The sequence below is a fragment of the Vicugna pacos genome, chromosome 7, assembly GCF_048564905.1.
Source record: "Vicugna pacos chromosome 7, VicPac4, whole genome shotgun sequence".
Classification (NCBI taxonomy): Eukaryota; Metazoa; Chordata; class Mammalia; order Artiodactyla; family Camelidae; genus Vicugna; species Vicugna pacos.
Genome location: NC_132993.1, coordinates 4185975 through 4209700, shown reverse-complemented (window position 1 = coordinate 4209700; position 23726 = coordinate 4185975). Strand labels below are relative to the sequence as shown.

The following is a 23726-nucleotide window of genomic DNA, read 5'->3' as shown; positions in this document are numbered from 1 at the left end:
CAGAACTAAGGAAAAGAGCTAGGAGAAACCTTTCCTCACGGAAAAAAGTACTTGCATACATAAAATAACAGTAATAAAAACAAACTGCATGGAAAGCTGATAACATGGAAGAAATGGTGACAGTAAGGCAAGAAAAAAGGCAATTACAGACTCAAAAACCAAGAAACAATATATGAAGTGTAATCATATTTTCCTTGTCTCTGCTGTGAACAATATTTATATCACCATAATAATGAAGTTATTCATTGATTTCCAACTATTAAAACCAAATCACAGGCAAAGTATAAAGGGGTACAATACAGTGTACAAATGGTCACAACCTTGACGATACCAAGTAGAAATGAGACATAAGGGTATAAAGGAAAGGCGAAAAGTACAAGTATACTAACAGCTTCAATTCTACCACTGGGAAATCAAGACAGACAATCTATATTAACATGAAGAAAGTCTATTATAGCACATAAACTACAAAGAGAACAGGGAAATTAAAAGTGATACATCTATTGGGTAAGTAGGGAAAAGGAAACAAATCCTCATCTATCAGAGTAGAAATCAATCTGAAATTGATAAGTCATAAAGTAAGCTTATTGTTTAGTCATAACAAAACCGCATACAGAAATAAAAAGTTCCCTTTAGAGAGCAGCACTAAAGCCTGAAGAAGAGTTACTGACCTTATCAGCATCTGGCCTGACTTCTTTCAACTATTTACTTTGTAAAATTTTTCCATGGATTGAAGAACACATCAAGAAATACTGATCTTTTCATGAAAACACAATGCATAACACCTCCTGCCTAATTTTTTCCTCATAATAGATAAAACTTCTCTTAATATTCCTAAGTGCCAGGTTAAATAATATTTGAAGGTTTATCACCATCTTTAGAGGTATTTATAGACAATCAAACAATTCAAGTTACAGGATGCATATATTAGCATCATCAAAATTATTGGACCATCACTCCTTATCAAAGTAAAATGTGACTACAAATTTAACTTGCAGTGCTTCAACCAAGCCAAAACAGCCACATTTACCCATGGTTTCTCAATTTTAATAATTACTTTACCTTAAATAGGAAAATGTATCTTTAACACCTTTTTTCCAGATTGCTTTAGGTTTTATTGGTGTTAGTATATACAAGAGCATTTTGAATTCAACAGACCTAAATTTACTTCAGTTTTCACTTTATCTTTTCCTTTATACTCTTTACAAGAAACCTTTAGGTAATATAAAGTTTTTTCATTATTTATTTTTCAATCTGTCAGACCTGAAAAGGGAAAGGCATTTCTTAAAGTCTATATTATATATAACACAAGGTGAAGAAAAGAACAAGTTATCATTTATTACTATTTAAAACACACAATTTAGTTGACACAAATTATGTTTATGCAAAACTATATAGAGTAACAGGCTGGAAGCAAGACCGAAATATAGAGGTAAGACCAAATTCTATGAGAAACTGCTCCCTTCTAACCCACAATGGAAGACTCAAGTGAGATATCAAAAATGGCGATAGGAAAATCTTAAATAAGCCATTGATTTTCCAAGATTAAAAAGGTGGTTTTTTTCTGGGTCTTTTTGTTTTGTTTTGTTTTGTTTTCTTACTGTTGTTAGAGGTGGTAGCTTCCTTTTTGCAAAGAAAAGACAGCTGAAGGGGAGGCTGCAGCATTATGGTTCATGGTGTTTAACAATATTCTACTCAAGAAACAGAAGTTTTTAAAAAAAAATCTAAAAACAAACTGGGATTAACTTCTTCAAAGTAAAACAAATTACATCATGAGGAAGCTTCCATATGACGGCAACACTTAGCTTTAACATTACAGAGTCATCACTACCAGTTAAACAGCACAAATGAACATGACAGTGGGAACAGTTCACGTTCCACTTCACCATTAAGAGCCAACTGCCTAAGATGAAACAAGATGAGTGCATCATACGTCATACTTCAGTTAAGTCACAGACACTTTTCCATTATCTATGAAATACAACAAAAAGCTAGGAAATATTAAAAAATAATTACCAAGCTCTCAAATCAAAATATAGGAAGCTACTGCATAATCTGACACTTCAGAGAAATTACATCATTGTTGTGAAAATCAAGCAAAGAAAAAAAAATGGTTCAGTGTTCTTTACTAAGGCATTAGGTAGTTTAGAAAGAACACAGCTATATCACATTAGTCTTATATTTACTTTACATTTTGCATGTAAGCCTAAACGTTAAAAACATGTGCATACAGGGACCCTTATTCAGTATCTTATAATAACCTATAATGAAAAAATGTTTAAAAGAATATATATGTATAACTGAATCACTATGCTATACACTAGAAACACATTATAAATCAACTCTACTTCAACTTTTAAAAAATGTGCATAACTATACAACTAGAACAATAATTTTATAGTAAATGACATTTTACACTGGAAGCAGCAACTGTTAATTCTGAAATATATACTATCAAATAGTTATAATTCAAACTTATCTTGTTAAAATACACTGTTTCCAAATCAATGGTCCTTACAGAAAATAAAACATATATTTCAGTATCATTTAATTTACTTTCAGAAAAGTGACTGGCAGGATTTTATGCCTTGGGTTTAAAAAAAAAACTTTCTACTTATAAATTAGGTACTGCTGTAGCTTTAATATATAGTAATAATTATTCTAGAAGAGATAGTTTATCATACTTAACATATACTACAAGATTTTATAAGGCAAAAAGATATAGCTAATGCCACTTGAGGCTAAACATATTAAATATTACATATAATATATAAAATTTAAGTATTAACTATCTTAGAATAAATAGCAGGCTAAATGAGTGCCATTGTAACATAATAAAGTTAATCCTATACTATCATATTTTTACCTAACAAAAAGAGAACATGTATTTAATTCATCAATCTGTTTCTCTCTCAGCTTGAAATAAGTTCTGTAAAACACACTAACTACAAAATAGTTTTGGGTGTGGTTTTTGATCTAATTAAATTCTAGCAGATTACCAGAAGAGTTATGTTAAAACGCTGGTTAAGGGATCAAAGATTTTACTTCTCATTTTTCTCTTTTCTAATTGTAACTGGGAGTTAAACACACATGAAGAGCCATGTTGAAAATCCTCAACTCTGCCATGTAATGTTTTAGTCAAAGTGTTTTTTCAGAGGTTTCAAATTATATAAATATTTCCAAATATGTCAAACTCATATTACCATTTAAATATTTTACAGAAGTATATCTACTCTTAGTACACACACAATTTATACAGAATTGGAATCAAAGTGCTTCTGCATTATTCTAGAATAGCTAATAAAACCACTTAAGAAACTAAGTAAAAAACTGAAAACCAAAGAGCGGGATTAAAGATACTATTTTATTCTCATTACTCGTCTATCAATCAAATCCCAAATCCGGAATATAAAACTTACTAGTTATTTGTTCTTTCCTTATTTACAACCCAGATTTGATTCCACGATAAAAACACAGATCTCAATATCTAATGCCATTATATTTAATACTTCAATACGGTTAAATACATAATAGAGAAATGCAATACTTTTGTTAGTTTTTTCTTTGTTTATTTTTAACAGTAACAATCCAAGCGAAATCACCCTCTGGAAACAGATGCAAAAATACGATCCTCTGAAAAGAAACCAAACTTTCTACTCTTAGGCATTTGAGGTTCTGGTTCTTTTTATTCTCATTTTATATTTTTGTACCTAAACTGTCTTATAAAAACTGCTATCACGGCTCGGATCAACCATATTACCCGGCCAGATTCAATGCCACTGAGCAAGAATGCTTTCAGCTTCACCACCAACCCGGCGGCTCTATTCAATAGGGCAGGCTCGGTGGCTCCCAACCCAGACCGCCAACCTGGTCCCGCGGCAGCACCCACCCAGACACAAGGAGAAAACAAACGAGCACTAAGGTTCTTTCTTGCAAGAGCTTCTCTGTGGCTCTGGGAATCTCCCGCCACACACACCCACCACCAAACACACACACAAGACACACACTCGCCGGACGGAGCCTACAAGAAAGAGAGCGGGGAAGGTAGGTGGAGGAAAAAGCACGGACGAGAGAAAGTAGATCCGTGTGTAGCGGGCGCCTCAAAAAGGTGGAATGGATTTCTCCAAAGTCCAGATCGGGAACCTTGCTGCAGACAGCCAACAGAGGAAGCCCCTAAGGTTAACTCTTTGCTAACCGTTTACAGGAACTTTCCCTTCTACCGTTTAAATTTCAAACAAACCAGCAAGTCCATTTTATTATGTTATATTGTTTAACGAAATTTTGTTTAGAGCTAAGAATATGATAGAAAGGGAAACATTTTGCATCACAACGTTAAAACCTTACGTTAATTCTATGGGTAAATCTCCAAATCCTTTTTATTGTATTATTTCTGGATTAGAGAAGTCAAAACTGAAATATTAACCGCCTAAAATGGTCAATGTCTACCAAAAATGTCCTGCTTGTGTCTTACTCTCCTAAACGAGCCCCCCCTTTTTTTCCATTTAACATAGGGATTTTCATGAAACATGTCTACTTAAGATGTTGCAACCATTTTTGCCAAATGTTCTTACTCCTTTTATTTATAGATGTTTATCATGTTTTTTTTTAAATATAAGTTTTTTTAAACCACCTTTTCCAAACCTCAAAACAAGCATCTGTAATTATGGACAATTACTCTCCTGCTCAATAAACAAACAATTCTACTTTCCTCCTCAAACTTTCTAACCCTCCATGAAGTTGGCCAAGTGTTTTCCACTCCCAACACTGAACAAATAAAAAGAAACATTATGTAACTTCAGTCTACTTCTGTCATTTTAATAAACTAATAAACTAGCTTAAATTATGATTTAACAGTGGCCGTGGTTACTGAAGAATCCCTATTTTTAAATAAATATTTTAAACACTGTCAATATGGGGGAGAAGAGCAGGAAATGGGAATCAAGTTCTTGACTTTGTTTCCATAAAGGCCAGGTCAAGAAATTTCTTTTTTCAGATCTGGTATCCTGTAATATCTTACCAACCCAGAACACTGATTATAGACCACCATGTTCCATGCAATATTCTCCAAATCTACAATGTTATAGAAATCCCACTAAAATTCAGAATAATAAAATTAAAGGAGTTAAGATTTAAGGTATAACCAAAAAAGTAGCCCTTCTATAAACATGCTGATTGCATGATTGATGCTTTCATGCAGACCGACTAGGGATAAACCCAGGTTTTTGGCCAGAAGAAGACAATTAAAAAACAGAAGTCTATTCTGTCATTGTAACAAAGTTAGACAATGTCATTCCAAAGAATCGTCTATAATCAACTTTGAAATTATTTTAAATGGTTTCAGAAGACACATGAAAAAGTTTCTATTTTTATTTCCACTGTTACATAGTTTCAAATATGAATAAAATTCTACACTAGTTTCATCTCAAGATTTTTATTCTAATTAAATTTACAAAAGTCTTCAGAAAATAGATATGAAGCACAAAGACTGGTCAATGGTGAAAACTACTTAATAAGATTTAGTAAAAGTACTCTATTCAGAAAAAGCATTTCTATTATCATCATTTAATAGATTCCTTCACTTAATTATTTTTAGTTTTGGGCCCTTCGACCAAAGCACAGACTCTAAGGCTTATTCTGTGTAACACAATCTTGTCAGTAGCAGTAAGATAATCAAGTACTATTGGCTTTAATTAACTTATCGCTTCTCCTCACCTACTCTATGGCTCCCCGCACTTCCCCCTACTACTTCCCCTAAAATCCTATGTATCACCTACAAAACAAGCCACAGGCACAGTGCAGTGAAGCACCTTGTGGACGCACGTGGCTGCTCTTCAGCAGCTGCCAATACAAATACTAAGAGAGAAAAAACAGTAAGAGTTAAAGAAAAAATAGATGTGTGGCAGTAAATAAACAGAACCACTTTGCATTTATGTGACATGTTTAACCATTTTTCATTAAGACTATGAAATAAATTAACTTCTGAATATCTTAACTGATAAAAGAGAAATTCATTATTAATCCTAGGTTATTAAAAGAAACAAAACAAACAAAACCCGGAACAACACTATGATTAAAACTTAAAGAAGTTTCTCCTCCCAGTACTGTGCTCTACTAATGAGATAGAGAACAGAGTTGAACAAAAAAAGGACAATAAATCAAATGTTTTAACTTTCCAGAAAGTCAAAAATCTTAAGATGTTATCTTAATCTAAAATATTTTTCTTAATTCTCTCTTTCTACAAAGAATTGAAAACCTTAATGCATAAAACAAATAAGGGAACCTAAGTATACAAAAAATTTTCTATATGGTCCAAGGAGGCAAAATACTTAGAACAAATGTCTTAAGATACATAGAGCTTAAATTAGTAATAGGAAAAACATTAAAAACACCCTCCAATAAACTATGGACAAAACATGACTGAACAACACACAAGAAATACAGGTAATAAAATTCAGGTATGTTCAAAAGCCCTACTAATCAAGGAGGCAAACATTTTTAACTTAAGTACTATTTTTCAATTATTAAATTAAGAAGTAAGATAAAGGTTTTAATACACCACGCATGACAAAGTTCAGTGAAACTGGCCCTAACACACACTGCTGTTGACATTATAGCTCAATGCATCCCTTCTGGGGAGCATTCTAAAATTTTAATAAAAATAAGAATCCATATTTAGTAGGAACTTACTGAGACACCATTCTAAAGGCTTTCTGAACATGTACCCTCTTTAACCCTCTCAAAAATCCTGTAACAGCAATTTTATCATTATCCCCATTTTAGTAAACAACACAGAGAGCTTAACCAGCTTACAAAGCCCAACAACTAGAAAGTGAGAGAGCCAGAATTTGAGACACAGCAACTGGACAGTAGCACCCACACAGCTCTAAATAGGTATCAAGAATCATAAAATACTTTTTTCTTTTAAATTAGTGATCCTGGTTATGCAAATCTGTCCTATAAAAAATAATTAGAATATGAAACGGATCTTCTCTACAAAAATGTCTGCCAGAGCATGTAAATGGAATAATAATAATAATAATAATAGAAGTAGAGGAATAGGGATGATAGGGGACGTTTATGCGGGTCTACTCAATGGAAAATTAAGCACCTTACAAAAACGTTATGAGGACTAACAACATGGAAATTTACTTTTACATGTTAAGGGAGAAGTAGGCTACAAAATTCTATATATACTATCATCACTAAAATGAAAACAAAATATGTGTATGAAAAAAGTCAGAAAGAAGACAGATCAAAATTACAGTGTCTATGTTAGAGTGATATGAAAAAAGATGAAGTTTTATTTTTCTCTATATTCCACATTTAATGTAATTACAATTACAAATAAAATTTAAGTGATTGAAATAAGATACCTACAATCAGAAACCCACAGATTATATGATGACAGAAGAAGAAATTCAGGCTCAATCTAAAAAAGACACAAATGTTTTGACATGTTTAGTAAGTAGAACGATAATCTGGGATAATTAATTAATTGATTAAAAATTATTTTTTTAGACGTAGAATATCCTGCAGAAGCTATAAAAAAAACACTAAAACTAATAGATGAGTTTAGCAAGATAAAAGAATGTAAGACGTGTATATACAAACACACACAAATCAATTATATTTTAGGAACTGAGCCCAATCTCTTCCCTACTGCAAAACTCCACCGCAGAGGCCCCCCTGAATAAAGCCTGCCTTACTGTCTTTAAAAAAAAAATGTATTTCCACATATGCTAGCAATAATGTATAAATAAAATTTAGAAAATAATTTCATTTATAACAGCATCAAAAAGAATTAAATACTTCAGAATAAATTTAATCAAAAAAGCACAAGATCTGTACACTGAAAATTATAAAATACTATGGAAAAATTTTAAAGAAGACCGAAATGAAGAGATACATGATTTCATGTGTTGGAAGAGCAGGGTATCAATTCTCCCAAAATAAATCCACAGATTCAATGTAATCCCTATCAAAATCTTAATAATTTTTCTTTTGTAGACACTGGCAAGCTGACCCTAAAATTCATATGGAACTGCAGAAGACCTATAAGAGGCAAAACAATTCTGGAAAAGAACAAAGTTGGCGGGAATTACATTACCTGGTTTCAAAACTTAGAATAAAGCTATTAATCAAGACAGTGTCGTACTGGCATAAGGACAGAGATACCGATCAATGGAACATAAAACAATCTAGAAATAAACCCACACATTTATGATTAAGTGACTTTCAACAAAGTGCCACAACTAAATGAGGAAAAGAGTCTTTTCAACAAATTGTGCCAGAATGACTGGACATCCATATGCAAAATAACTAACTTAGACCCTACTTCACACCATAGGCAAAAATTAACTCAACATGTATCACTGACCTAAAAATCTAACAGTATAAAAGCTTCTAGAATTAAGTAAATATAGATCTTTGGATCTTGGTTAGGCAGAGTTGTTAGATATGGCATCAAAAGCATAATCTTGAGTGGAAAGATCTGACAAACCGGACTTCATCAAAATTAGAAAACTTGACATTTCAAAGACACCATTAAAAAATGAAAAGAATAATGTCAGATGTCAAACTTCTCCGTCAGCACTTCAGCTCCTTATCCATGAACTGAAGACACAGGTATATGTGACTTTAGGTTCTTTCTAGTTCTGGGGTGGGATAATTTGGAAATGAAAGCTAGGCAAGTATTATTTCTTGATGAAAAAGAGTACGTAGGTCAGTTAAACTCCAAAAACAAACAAACTCATAGAAAAAGAGATCAGATCTGTGGTTACCAGTCGTGGGGGTTGGGGGAGGGGAATTAATTCGATGAAGGTGGTCAAAGGTACAAACTACCAGTTATAAGTACGTACTAAGGATAATTAACATAACTAACACTGCTGTATGTTATATATGAACATATACATATGTTTACTAAGAGAGTAAATCCTGACTTCCTATCACAAAAAATTTTTTTTCTTTTTTTTTAAATTTTATATCTATATAAGATGATGAATATTCACTAAACTTAACGGTGGTAACCATGTAACGATGTATGTTAAGTCAAATCATTATGCTGTACATCTTAAATTTATACAGTGCTGTCTGTCAATGATGTCTCAGTAAAACTGGAAGAGAAAAAGCAAAAGAGGACAGTAAATCAGTTTAAATCAGTTTTGGTTCTCATTCTGGTCCCTGTAACATGACAACTGGGGTATATATACTCCCTCCATACCATCTTCCCAACTGCTGGCAAGGTTATTCTTCTAACAAAGATACAGTGTTACTCTTCGGTTTAAAATCTTTAATGGCTCCCTATTGCCTACAATAAAAACTCAAAATTCCCAATTTACTTTCACTTCCTCATTTTCTCACAAACTGGACTGGAGTTTCTTTCTTTTCTTTTCCTTTCTTTCCCTTTCCCTTCCTTCCTTCTTTTCTTTCTAAGAGGAGCATTCTTTTCCAGCTTTACTGAGGTATAATTGACAAATAAAATTGTTAAGATATTTAACGTGTACATCATGATTTGACATACATACACATGGTTAAAGGATTCCTCCTATCTAATTAATATATCCATCACCTCTCACATACACACACACATATATAAAGTTCTACTCTCTTAGCAAATCTCAATTATATAATACACTGTTATTACCTACAGAAATCATGCTGTACATTAGATCCTCAAACCTTGTCTTATAGGTGAAAGGGTAATGGAGTTTCTAAAACAGCAAAGACCAGTGTCAGACACACCTGAATTCAAATCCTGACTCTCTCACTTACCAACTATGTGATCTTCCTGAAACTTAGCTTCTCCATCTGTGAAAGTGGAACTAATGATTCTGTCGCATGTGACTGTTAAGTATCAAGTAAGATACCGTCTGGTAAGCACTAGAAGTACCTAACCCACGATAGCCAGATACTAATTGTTCTCCACCTTCTGGTCCTCTTCAACAAGGTATGTTTACATTCTTCAAGACTCAACTCAGATTTGTCTTTTTTCAATTCTCCTGCCTTAACTTCTTCCTTCTTTAAGCTTCCTACTTTGTGCAATCTTCCATCATAGGATTTGCCATTGTGAATTAAGTTTGCTCCGAAATGGAAGAAACTGAGGGTAGAGATGCTGTATTATTTTAGTTTCTCCAGCATACAGTGCATAGTAGGTGCTCAGTAACATCTTCTTTGGGTGATTAACAGAAAACGGACAGACAAAGAAACCCCAACTGAAAATAAAACATACGCTTTAAGAACATACTTTGGGGAAAACACAGATTTTAAGTCACCTATAATCTCACTGACGTTACATAGCCCATTTTAATATTTGATTCCTTCCCCTCGTTCATGTGGGTGGGAGGAAGGAAGAAAGCATGAAGTACAGTAGAGAAAGAGCAAGAATATGAGCCCAAGCCCCCTGCCTCCTATACTATTTCTACCTCTGGAAAATGTTTTTTTTAACATTTTTTATTGATTTATAGTCATTTTACAATGTTGTGTCAAATTCCAGTGTTCAGCACAATTTTTCATTCATACATGGACATATACACACTCATTGTCACATTTTTTTCTCTGTGAGCTATCACAACATTTTGTGTATATTTCCCTGTGCTATACAGTATAATCTTGTTTATCTATTTTACAATTTTGAAATCCCAGTCTATCCCTTCCCACCCTCCACCCACCCTGGCAACCACAAGTCTGTATTCTCTGTCTATGAGTCTATTTCTGTCCTGTATTTACGCTTTGTTTTTGTTTGTTTGTTTGTTTTTGTTTTTTAGATTCCGCATATGAGCGATCTCATATGGTATTTTTCTTTATCTTTCTGGCTTACTTCACTTAGAATGACATTTTCCAGGAGCATCCATGATGCTGCAAATGGTATTATGTTGTCGGTTTTTATGGCTGAGTAGTATTCCATTGTATAAATATACCACTACTTCTTTATCCAGTCACCTGTTGATGGACATTTAGGCTGTTTCCATGTTTTGGCTATTGTAAATAGTGCTGCTATGAACATTGGGGTGCAGGTGTCATCCTGAAGTAGGGTTCCTTCTGGATACAAGCCCAGGAGTGGGATTCCTGGGTCATATGGTAAGTCTATTCCTAGTCTTTTGAGGAATCTCCACACTGTCTTCCATAGTGGCTGCACCAAACTGCATTCCCACCAGCAGTGTAGGAGGGTTCCCCTTTCTCCACAGCCTCTCCAGCATTTATCATTTGTGGATTTTTGAATGACAGCCATTCTGACTGGTGTGAGGTGATACCTCATCGTAGTTTTGATTTGCATTTCTCTGATAATTAGTGATACTGAGCATTTTTTCATGTGCCGTTTGATCATTTGTATGTCTTCCTTGGAGAATTGCTTGTTTAGGTCTTCTGCCCATTTTTGGATTGGGTTGTTTAATTTTTTCTTATTGAGCCGTATGAGCTGCTTATATATTCTGGAGATCGAGCCTTTGTCGGTTTCATTTGCAAAAATTTTCTCCCATTCCGCAGGTTGTCTTCTTGTTTTACTTATGGTTACCTTTGCTGTGCAGAAGCTTGTAAGTTTCATTAGGTCCCATTTGTTTATTCTTGCTTTTATTTCTACTAGAAGAAAATTTTTGAGATATATGTCAGATAATGTTTTGCCTAAGTCTTCCTCTAGGTTTATTGTATCTTGTCTTATGTTTAAGTCTTTGATCCATTTTGAGTTGATTTTTGTATATGGTGTAAGGGAGTGTTCTAGCTTCACTGTTTTACATGCTGCTGTCCAGTTTTCCCAACACCATTTGCTGAAGAGACTGTCTTTATTCCATTGTATATTCTTGCCTCCTTTGTCGAAGATTAGTTGACCATGGAAAATGTTTTTTATATTTAATAGTATTAATAAACACATCCCTTAATTAATACGATGTAATACAACAGTCCACCTCATGGTCATATGCAATTATAGGTGACAAAACATACTCCAAAGTCAAACATGCCTTTTTGGACAAAGCTAAATGTTACTCTATATGGTTTATATCAGTGGTCTTCAGCAAATATTTGCAATCCTCCCTCTAGAAAGGATTTCACTTCCCTGCCCCCTTGAAGTTAGATGCTACCATGTGACTTTCTCAGACCAACGAAAATGGAACCAATACGTGCCACTTCTGGAGAGCCTCTGAGAGCCAGGGCACAATCTGCCATGTTCTCTTTTTCCTGCCTTCGCAACTGTGGACAGACAGAGATGGTGTCTCCCTTCATCATCTCTGTCAAGGTATAGTTGTTGTCAAGGAAAGCTGCCAAGGCAGACCATGATGTTCGTGTAGCATGAGCAAGAAATAAACCTCTGTTGCCCAAAGCCAGTAAGAATTGAAGCTGTTTGTTATTACAGTATATTCTAGATATTGACATATATAAAAAGGAGTTTAGTATTTCTCTACGTCACCCCCATCTCCAGCTTTAAGAATGTTCTGCACAACACTTTCTTTGTTTAGCTTTTCTCCTTCAGCATAAGGATTTTAATACCCATCCATGTTTTGCATGTATCAATAGTTCGTTCCTTTTTACTGATGAACAGTGTTCCATGGTACAAATATACTACTATTTTCTATCCATTTACCAATTGATGGACTTTCTGTTACTTCCAGTTTTGGCAATTACAAATAAAACTGCTAGAAACATTAAAAAAAAAAAAGAATGTTCTGCACAAAGTTGGGACTCAGGTTTACTACACACTTTCTAAAATATGGAATGAATTTTAGGATATTTTTTAAAAGGAAAAAAAGACAGTCCAACGGCTAGCAGAATCAAATATTTTCAATGAAAAGATTTTAAAAACTGAAATAACTGCACACAAAAAAGGCTACAGTGTACAGAGGTAATATATGGATGGCAGTACTTTAATAATACTAATATTAGCAATAATAACAATTAATAATAATAATAATAATAATAAATAATAATAATCCCTATTTACCCAAAATAAATACTTCTACTACTTCCTCTCCTTGCAGAGGCTGAAATCACAGAACTCCAGATTCCACAGAGCATCGCAAGCGGTCACTACCAATCAATGAGGGCTGGCCCTCAATATGAAATCTATCTGCCATCATTCTAACACACCAGAAAACCTCGACCTATGAAAACAGTAGGTTGCTGAAAGCAGTGGAGACTGTTACCTGCTTCTGCAATGTTCACTCCCATGCTTAGCTAACACCACTCTAAATCTAGCTAGTGGTGATCTTATAATGTACAGAAATATTAAATCACTAAGTTGTGCACCAGGAACTAACCTAGTGTTGTAGGTCAATTATACTTCAAAAGCAAACAGATTCATAGAAAAAGAGATCAGATTTGTGGTTTTCAGAGGAAGGGGGTGGGGGAGGGGGTGGATGAAGGTGATTAAACAGTACAAACTTTCAGTCATAAGATAAATAAGTACTAGGGATGTAATATACAACATGATTAACGTAATTAACTCTGCTGTATGTTACATATGAAAGTTACAATACTAATAGAGCAAATCCTAAGAGTTCCTATCACAAGGAAAAAAATGTTTTCTTTTGGTTTTATTTTGTATCTGCGTGAGATGATGGATGTTTATGAAACTTACTGTGGCAATTATTTCATGATGTAAGTCAAGTCATCATGCTCTACACTTTAAACTTACACAGTGCTGTATGTCAATGAAATCTCAGTAAAACTAGAAGGGAAATAAACAGATCTACCCTAGGCAGCAATGCACTCAGCTAAGGACTAAATTCCCTTTGCAGCTACATGTGGCCAGAGGACACAAGCTGAAGCATATGGTACTTCTTAGAAGGGTGTTCTACATGGAGGGACTGTGCCCTTGGTCTGCTTCCTCCATTCTACTTCAGGGGATACATGTGTTTAATGACTAGGGCGCTAGGAACTATCACGGAATCCGAGGGCAAAAGCCATATCCTAGAAATGACTAAGCAGTCAGAAAAAAGGAGCCAAATCCTCAATGATTTTGCAGCGCAGAGGCATGAAACCAGCACTAGCGCTCACCCTCCAGACTTTGACATGAGAGAAATCAACATTCCTATTCTTGTCACTACTACTTGGGAGTTTTCTATCATATAAAGACAAACCTAATCCAGGCCCAAGAACAGAACCCAAGCATTCTGACATAGAGTCCAGGATACTCCAAATTTTTATATATATATATATATATTTGGATAATTATTATTATTACAAATATACATGACTAAGTCAAAAAGAATCAAACTAAAATTTTTTGAAGATTAATATAATTATTTTCTCTCTCCACTATACATTATTTATTTATAGTCCAATCTACACTGTGACAACTACATTTTTAAATATCACTTAAATTCTTTAATAATAAAAATCCATCTCTATTTAGAATACCTTAGTGAAATGAGGGGCAGACGGTAGGGGGCAGCCTCACTTAACTATCTCAGTAAAAAGAAGTTGGAAACAATACTGATTTTTCATCATTCATATCTCAGTTTTTTTTTTTTGTTCTTAGAGTCTCTTAATTCACAAAATCATCTGCTTCCATTCTACACTGCTATATAACAAACCACCACAAAATATAGCAGATTAAAACAACAACCATTTTACTTACTCATAATTTTGCAGTCTGGGCTAGGCTCAGCTGGCTGGTTCCTCTGCTAGTCTTAGCCCTGGTCAGTTCTGTAGCTGTATTCAACAAGCAATTCACTTGGAGGCTGAACTCAGCTGGGACACTGGGAGAGCTGCGCATCCCTCTTCCCCAATAGTTGCAGAATCCCTCCCTCTCTGCATGGTCACTCCAGCAAGGTCTGACCTAGCTTCTCCCATGGTGACTCAGCGCTGCAAGCATGCAAAAGTGGAAGTTCCAGGCCTTGTTAAAATTCAGGCCTTAAATTAGCAGTGTCATTTTTTTCTGCGTTCTACTGGTTCAAGTGAGCCACAGGGCTAGCCAAGATACATGGAGAGGTGACGATACAACATGAATACCCACAGGTGCTCACTGGGGGTCTCCAATGTAATAGACTACCTTCTCCCCCTGTATTTACTGAATAGGTGAACACCTTGATGTATGACCTTTAGCATGCTATAATCACGCCGGGGCTCAAGCGTCTGTAAAATAAGAGGTCAGATTAAATGTTTCTGGAATGCTCATCTAGTTTTAATATTCTGTAACTCTAAGTACATAAATCTAATATGAGAAAAACTCGGCCATATCAACCAAATGCTTCAACCCTGGTAGAACAATTCATTGATGAGAGCTTTAAGTTAAAGAATATGGTTATTCTTTAATACGCTTCACATTGTTATTCCATATGCAACTAGGTGCTTACTCCAAACACATGGTACATGTCATTAGGATCCCAAAGATTAGAAAACCGAGGAATTTTTTTTTGCTAGGCTCCACATTAAGAACAAAATGACACAAATGTCACTAAGATCATCAACTATGTTGTTTCTAATATAAATGTATTACACTGAGGTGTAAAGAGTAAAAGTGATCCAGTATAAAAAGACTAAGAAATAATTTTAAAACCACCAAATAATCAGTCTCATTTAGGGAGACCTACTGATAAAATCATGGTCAGCAGCGCTGTAATATAAAAAGATCACTATGACAACATTCTCAAGTTTGGGTAATAAAACATTTTTTAGACGATTTTGTATAACATTACTACATATACAGCTTCTAGGGAATTGCTTTGGTTGTTTTTCATGATAAGAAACATTCTATAGAGATTTCTGCTGACCTGGCTTTTCCATCTTTTTCTATTTATTAGGGACAGCAGTACAGAATGGAAATCTTTATTGTCCCCCATCCCCAATCCCCATACCATAACTACTACAAGATTTTATGCCATGGCATTTTTTAGAGTGAGTCTGGCACCTCATGACACATGTCTGCCAATAACAAGTCCTATGACGTCAGGCACACACTGGATGATGATGGTAACAGCAGTAACGGTAACAGCGAAGTCTTACAATACTGCGTCTGAATAGCACTTAGTTTGTGCCAGGCATGTTCTAAATTCTATACATACACAAATTCACAACAATCCTAAATGGGAGGTGCTATTATGCCAATCTGCAGACAAGGCAACCAAGGCAGAAAAAGTGAAGTCACTTACAAAGGTCAAACAGTCATTACATAGCAGAACTCAGATCTGAATTTAGGTAATCTTGGCTCCAGAATCAGTTATGTTCCCAGACCTTAGTTTTTCTCATTTGTAAAACAAGATTATGGTTTTTAAACTTATTGGCTTTTTAAAAATTGCACAGATGTATATATGAAAGTAGATGTATTATTTATTTTGTATCCTTTTAAATCATTTTATATGCACAAAATATATACACAGTTTGGGTCTGTGTGTTTTTTACAAAATAGAGTTAGTACTAAACTTACTGTTTTGCCAATTCTTGGAAAATTTTTCCTCAGGTCAACAAATGTATCACAGACATCCTCCCACTTTGGTACCCACAGATCTACCTCTCTGTCCTGATAAAAGCTACGTGGTTGTCCACTGGTGGATATTTTGTTCTTGCCAATTTTTCTCTGCTAGTTTTCTACCTTTCTCTACTGCCACGAGCATCACTGCATGTATACACTGGCCTGTATGTACTGGGAATATAGTCTGATTTCCTTTCTCATCTTCATGGGCTGTCTTGGTGCCTTTTCCCCCCATCTACTGAAGGTAAATAAGCATCTTGATCCTTTTCCTATTTTCCACATATTCTCCACATTTACAGTGATTTCAGATTAAGTCAGATTTTTAATTACCTATCCTAATCCAGCTCCTAAATTCTAATCGCACATCCCCAAAGATTCCCAAGTCTTGTAGATATCTACGCCAGAAACTCAAAATTCCTCCCCTGCATTGACTGAAATCTCTCTTCCTTTCCATCCACACTACCAACAGTTTACCCTCTGCCTAGATCACCTCACACCAGGACTATGCAATATCCCATTATCTCTGCCTCCAGGTAACTTCCCTCTTCATATTATTACCAGGATGATTTTCCTAAAATAGCCATTATCAAATCATTAAGTATTCGAGTACCTACATCCAACCATATAAAATGTACACAGGTTACAAAATAATGTAGTAACATTCTTTTTCTCAGGAAGACTGCAAATATCTACTTTTAAAACTTTAAAAAATAAAACAATCTAGGCATAAAGCAGAGGTTGAAGACCTGCAGTCCACTGGCAGTCCATAAATGAAACCTAGCCCACAAGATATAGTTCCAAATAGTGTTTTAGATCTTAATTAATTGAAAATGTTTAACAATCAAGAGATTTCACATAAAAATCCAGGTTTCCAGACTTTGTTGGAAAACCATAGTACCTAGAAACAACAGCTCATAGACTCACATGGCAACCATTAGCCAGAACTGTCTTACCAGTGTCACCCAAGCAAGGCATAAAGACTCCTAGGACTCTCCAGGCTGTTTCTACTCACCATTTTCTCCCCCAACTCAAGGTCTTAAGTGTCAGATATCATTCAGGAGCTTACACGAAGCATGCACCTCATTTAAATTACCTACTTAGTCTCTGTAAACAGTTCATAATGCCTGGACTATAAACTCAACAGCCTGACATTCAAGGACCATCACAGGTCGGCCCCACCCCAACAGTAAGCAAGCCCTCTTCTAGTCACACCCCACCAGGAAAACAGCTTTACACTCCCCTCAATCATTGTATTCACTCTGCTACCCGGCATCCTCTCGCTTTCTTCTCACTCAATTTGGCTAAATCCTATTGATCCTTCAAGGTCTAATTCATGTACTGCTTCCTCCAAATTTTTGTGGACCCTTCTTGGCCACAATGAACCTTTTTCCACAGTTGACTATCTATCCCAGCACATATTTAGCACTTCCATGCTCTTTGAATAACGTGTGCCAAATGAAAAAGTTACAGAAAAGGATTTCTCAGACTTAAAACAACTTCAGCATTTGTGCATCATACATAGTTATTGCTATCACAAAATTAATAGCAGATGCAAAATCAAACAATTTTCCTGTCTTTTACATGAGGCTTTTTCTAGGGAAAATGCAAAAAGAGCTGTGTCATTCCTGCTTCTCTTTAACTTGTGTTAAGTCCTTCAAATTCTACAAATAGACTGACACTTTCAATTACAAATTCAAGATTAATCCCTCTACTGAATTTTCACAGTAACCACAAGCATACATTTATATGCAGGTTATCACTGAGACAAGAGACAAGACCATCCCTATTTCAGTTCACAACTTTTGCAACTTATACCACCAAGAAGTTCTGAAAATAGCCACTATAGCATAAGCAAGATAAAGAAAACTTCAAAATAGAAGAGGAAGGAATTAATCAGCTTCTTGAAATTAAAAGATGGGCTGAAACAATTTTTTTTAAAAAGAGAGGGAGGGAGGGAAACACACACAGAAACACACACACACAAACTAGAAAGTTTACTCTCTATCAGCTAAAAATTATGTTCAGTCCAAATGTCTCAAAGACTAAGAACTATATCAAATCCTATCAAGGTACCTCACACCTCCCACCAGGTGAGAGCAGAGAGAGCACCTAAAGTTCTCTAAGACTGAAAATTGACCATTTTCATTTTGGAAAGTCAATGAAGTTTCAGGGAAGCCCCTTAGTCATAACCGTAAGTGGCTTAAGGACACAAGGTTAGACAATCGCTATCTGCCCAGAGGAAATCTGATTGCGGCCTGGGGAATAACATGCAGTTCTGCAAAACGGTGGGAGAGGAGGGGAGGAGAAGGGCAGTGTGTCTCTTCACCCTGAGAACTGACTATTAATCTGGCATGGTAGAATTAACTAATAGTAAAATGTACTAAATCACTATTTTCAAAATGGGAAAATAAACTGTCATGATACTTTTAAATTTATATGAAAATCCATGTTTATGAAGTCTACATATTAATGACCATATTACACCAAATATAAAATTATGTTAGACTAAAAACATCATCTTTTCAAAGACCAGAGATTCTTCCATGAATAAGACCAACAGAGCAACAGCAAACTACAATGAGGTCAGGTTAAAGAACAATCACCTAACAAGTAAGACAGGCTGCCATTCTAGGATCAGTTTTTCAAATAAATTAGAATATTTCAGTGCCTGTTAAGTCCCAGAGACCAGTAATTACTGAAAATTTCCACTTATCTAATTTCTTGAAAAATAAGAAAAAGAATAACTACCATAAAAATTACAAATTTCCATCATCTCAAAAAGCACAAACGATAGTGATATTTCTCAACTATGAACTGTTGCCCTATGAAACCGCACATACTATAATTCAATACAGATTTTTTGTATCACTTATTTCACAGTTCTGGAAATGGGAAATTTTGGTGGGGGAGGGGCTTTACAAATATAGAACAGCAACAAACAGTCACCTGCAACACAGCCACTTTCTGCTGATTCCTGCCTGGCATCAATGCTCAAGTTTTCTACAACAGTGATGCTCAAGGTGATTTTCTCCCTTTGAAAAGAAAGTGGTTCAGGCTATAAAGAGTTTATTCCAAGAGTCAAGGATACTATCTCAGAAATCCTGTCCCCACCACCTGCTGCTTCCATGACACCCTCACATCTACCCCATCCTTAACATCACACTTGTTGACTTGGTAAGAAATATGGTAAAATGTAATTCCTTGACTTCCCAACTTAGTAATGTGAATATATAGTCTATGGGGGAAAAAAATAAAATAAAAGCTTCAAGAAGAGTTTCCTTAACACTAATAGAAAAATAACTGCAACTTCTACACACGCCTCCTCTGCAGCAGGAGCTTCCTCACCGACGGGTGGCCCTGTACGTCTGTTAAGGTGATAAGCTACTCCGAATAAGCAAATAGACAGTCCTCACTGTCAAAAAGGACTTTCAGACAAATGTAAATTTTACTGTTTCACGCGACATTTCCCTATTTATATACCTACTTTTCAAACTCTAAGATTAATAGCTTCAGTGCAAAACTCCTGACTTTAGGCAGCACACAGAATTTTAAAGTTATAATAGTTAATGTAAAACCAGTAACTATATACTCTTCAAATGTGATAAAACATAAAAATTAGCTAACATTATAAAACAAGAAAATGTTTAACTGATTTACTTAATTATTAAAAATTCAAAAATTTAAACTCAAAGTAAAACTATTAGTGCGTGGTTACCTTTTTTTAACCCCAAAACAAATACACAAACCTATTTTAAAAAAACAGGCATCTTCCCTAGCGTAAAACCACCCACTTACTGACCATTCAAATAACACTGACAACAAACACCTTTATCTCCTCTGTATTCCACAAAAATATTAATTTTTGTTTTTTAGGTAACTATTTGCCATTCCACATAATCTTAATGTTTACAAGCCTAATTTACATGTTACACATCAGTTTCACTTTCAGGGTCTGGGCTACCCAGCTAACTACAGGGTCTTCTCTGCATGTATCTAAATACAGTGTAGACACACAATTGAACCCCCTTCTCTTTGCTTTCCATTTCACACGTTAGTTTCCATTTACATGTTTCTACACCAGAGACTCCATTCCCTTCGAAAGACACACCTAATTTTAAAGAATTCATTAAAAAGTTTAGAACCATCAAAGTTACCTCTAGACTTAATATCCTATAAGGAATGCTGCACCAGTTTTCAAATCTAAAAGAGAAAACACTTTTAAGACTTAGAGTTGTCCTGAACATTTTCCAAATTGTTGATGTTTTTATATTGCTAGATTAGTGTCATTCTGTAAAAATGTTTTAACTTCTCAAAGGGTTTTTTTTCCTTCATTGATAAGAGATAAAAATTAAAATAATAAACCAACCTTTCTTCTGGTGTACCCAGGAGCTGCACTAATACAAATGAGCTCATTTTAATCTCAGGGGGAATGTGCACACACATATGTAAGTGTAAGTGTGAGGCATGTAACAACATAGATAAGTCTAAGCTTTCTAGACTAAGAATTTGAAAGCAAATCTAAAACTTGTAATAATTCCAAATTAATGTTCAGGAAAAATAAAAACAAGAAAAGAGTGAAAATAGGAAGCAATCAAGTAAAAACCCTACTATGGCTTGGTAAGTGTTGCTAAAGAATACAAAAAAAGTGGCAAAGAAGTTTAAAGTTACTTAAAACTGCACCTTCCTTCGCCAGATTTCAGTTAATACAGGAATAACAATGGCATTTTATACCAGACGTTACAACGCAAGTGGCAATAATAAACCCTAACTTGGTATCACAAAGCAGCTAATGTAATAATGTATGCATCCTGTACTAGTTTCCCTCACGATTTGTCATAGCTGGGTAAGAGCTGGCAATAAAATATGGAGGCAAGTTGAAGGCCCTGAATCATTTTCATAGTAAAAGGAGAGCAAAGCAAACAAGAGTACATCCAGTCAAGGGCTTCATGGGTTTCCCACACCCTGTTCCGCTCTGCCTGAGTTACCATCACTATTTTTACTATGTATCACCAAACGTAACAATGCTATTACTAAATGGATGCACCTCAACAGAAAAAAAAAAAAGGCAGACTATCCATAAATGTGCTAATTTCCTCCGCGGCGCGGTGCCCCCTTCCACGACCGACAGTTCAATGAGCCCATCATAATGAAATGAGTAAGCAATCCACGCCATTCTACATACAACTCCGCACAAGACGTTCACAGATCTGAGCTCGTCCCCAGCACCCTCAAGAGCCACAAGCGCTGAGCGACTCGCTGGCACTAAAACGGGCTTCTTCATTTACAGGCAAAGTTGTCGCCTGGCCCTTTTGCAAAAAGACATTTCTGCTAATCGAATAACCGGAGGCATACAGTCCGATCTCTGCTCAAAAGCACACTCCCGACCGGGTAACAGCCCAGAGAGACGACTTCGATGTAAGTTCAGCCACATTTACATCTGCATTCTCTCTGAACAAATGTGCTCTTCGCCTTCGGCCTGCTGTGGGAATACTGGCTCCGTTTCCAAAACTTGCTGCACGCCGTCCCCGGGAGCTGGGCGATCACCGGGAGCAGCTCCTCGGCGCTGGGCGGTGCGGGGCTGGGGTTGGGGGAGGGGGAGGAAGAAGTCAAAGGACTTCCTAATATATCATTAAGAGACGAAAGCCCAGGTTTGGGAACCAGAAAAGTTAAAGGAGCGGCTGTCTGACAAAGAAAAAAGCCCTAGTTCTGCCCGCTTCCTCCTCACCCGCCCGCCGGGGCCGGGAGACCACCTGGCCGAGGCGTTTTGACAGCTCGGCTAGCGTCCCGGAACCGACGGCCCGGGAGCTGACAAGAAATCCGTCCCGGGGCTCCCCAGGTGTGCTTCGGGGCTGTTCCTTACACGGCCCGGCGAGGCCAAGACGGATCTACGAGAAATTTCTCCAAAAAGAGAAGCCCCAGGAAAACACGGCGCAAGGGCCGAACTAAAAAGTAAAGTGTGGCGGCAGCGCGACCCGTCGGCGCCCGACTGGGCGGAGTGTGGTGCGGGGCGGCCGCGGGAGGCCGGGCGCCGGGCGGGCAGGGGAGCGGGGCGCGGGGCGGCCGAGCGCCCGGGGCCGGAGCCGCGCGGCCGGCGCGGGCCCCACCCCCACCCCGCGGGGGCGGCCGGGGGCGCGCGGGGGCGGCGGGGCCGGGCGCGCCGGTGACAGCTCCGGGCCGGCGCCGAGGCTGGCTCCCGGCCTGGCTCCCTCACACTCAACTTACTTCTTTCTGGCTCTCTGGAAAGGGGAAGCGCCATCTTTGCGAGGCCGGCCCCGAGGTCTTTTGTCTGCGGCTGCGGGGCTCGGGGCCGGGGCTCCGGGCTCCTCGGGGGGTGGTGGCGGCGGCTGCGGCTGCTCCGCGCTCTTGTCCTCCTCCGACGACATCCTAGTCACCAGGAAAGACACATGGATCCCGGTCCTCCTCCTGGGGGGCTCCTCCCGCCGCCGCCGCCGCCGCCGCGGCCGCCGCCGCCGCCGCTGCTGCTCGGGTTCCTCCTCCCCGGCTCAGCCTCTCGCATTTCCCGCAGCCCCGGGAGCAGCAGCAGGTACCGGGAGAGGCGGCAACATGGAGCGAGCAAGACACGCACTCACACACATACGCGCGGGCGCGCGCACCTCGGCGCGCAGGGGCCGGGCGGGGGGCGGCGGGCGGGGCGGGCGGGCGCGAGGGAGGGGCCGGGCCGGGCCTGGGCGGGGAGGTGCGGGCGGGGCGGGCGGGCGCCTGGCGGTGCGGGTGTGGGTGCGGGCGCGGGCGCGGGGCGGGCGGTGCTGGGCGAGGCGGGGCGGGGCTACTGAGGGGCGCTAGGGGCGCTGGGCCAGGGATCTCCGCCCGCGCCCCTCCCCCAGGCCGCCCGCGGCGGGGAGGAGAAAGGGGCCGCTGCGCGGGGAGCGGCGGGCCCGCGGGGCCGGCGGGCGGGCCGGGGTCGCGCCCCTGGCGGCTGCCCCTCCCCCGCGCGGGCCGCGTCAGGCGGGGCGGCGGCGGCGAAGTTTTGACAGCTGCTCCAGTTGTTGTTGTGGGTTCCGGGCTGCGCGAGCGCCGGCCCCTCAGCGCCCGCACCCGGCCTCCCGGGCAGAGGAGAAGGAAGTTTTGCGGGTGTGCGTGTAGCACACTCAGACACACACACACGACCGTGGTCGTCGCGCGAGGGCGGCGCCGGGTCTCCCCCGGGCGCCCCGCACCACAGACCTCTCAAACTCGCCGCCGTCTCTCCCACACACGGCCGCCGCGACGCCCCCGCCCCCACTCCGCCGGCCCCACCGCCCCCCGCGCGCCGCCGCTGCCACTCACGGGGCTTGCTCCGCGCATGCGCCGTCCGCGGACGCGCCGC

General features: G+C 38.3%; 1 protein-coding gene across 13 annotated transcripts in view; it reads right to left on the bottom strand.

Moving 5' to 3' along the window:
• Positions 1-22938, bottom strand: part of KMT2C (lysine methyltransferase 2C) — a 235008-nt gene extending 212070 nt beyond the window's left edge. For all 13 annotated transcript variants that reach the window (XM_072964111.1, XM_072964116.1, XM_072964115.1 and 10 more), the window contains exon 1: positions 22622-22938. In XM_072964111.1, the coding sequence (XP_072820212.1) occupies positions 22622-22782 (161 nt within the window). In that variant the 5' untranslated portion in view covers positions 22783-22938. The remainder of the gene's footprint in view (positions 1-22621) is intronic.
• Between the last annotated feature and the right edge of the window lie 788 nt (positions 22939-23726).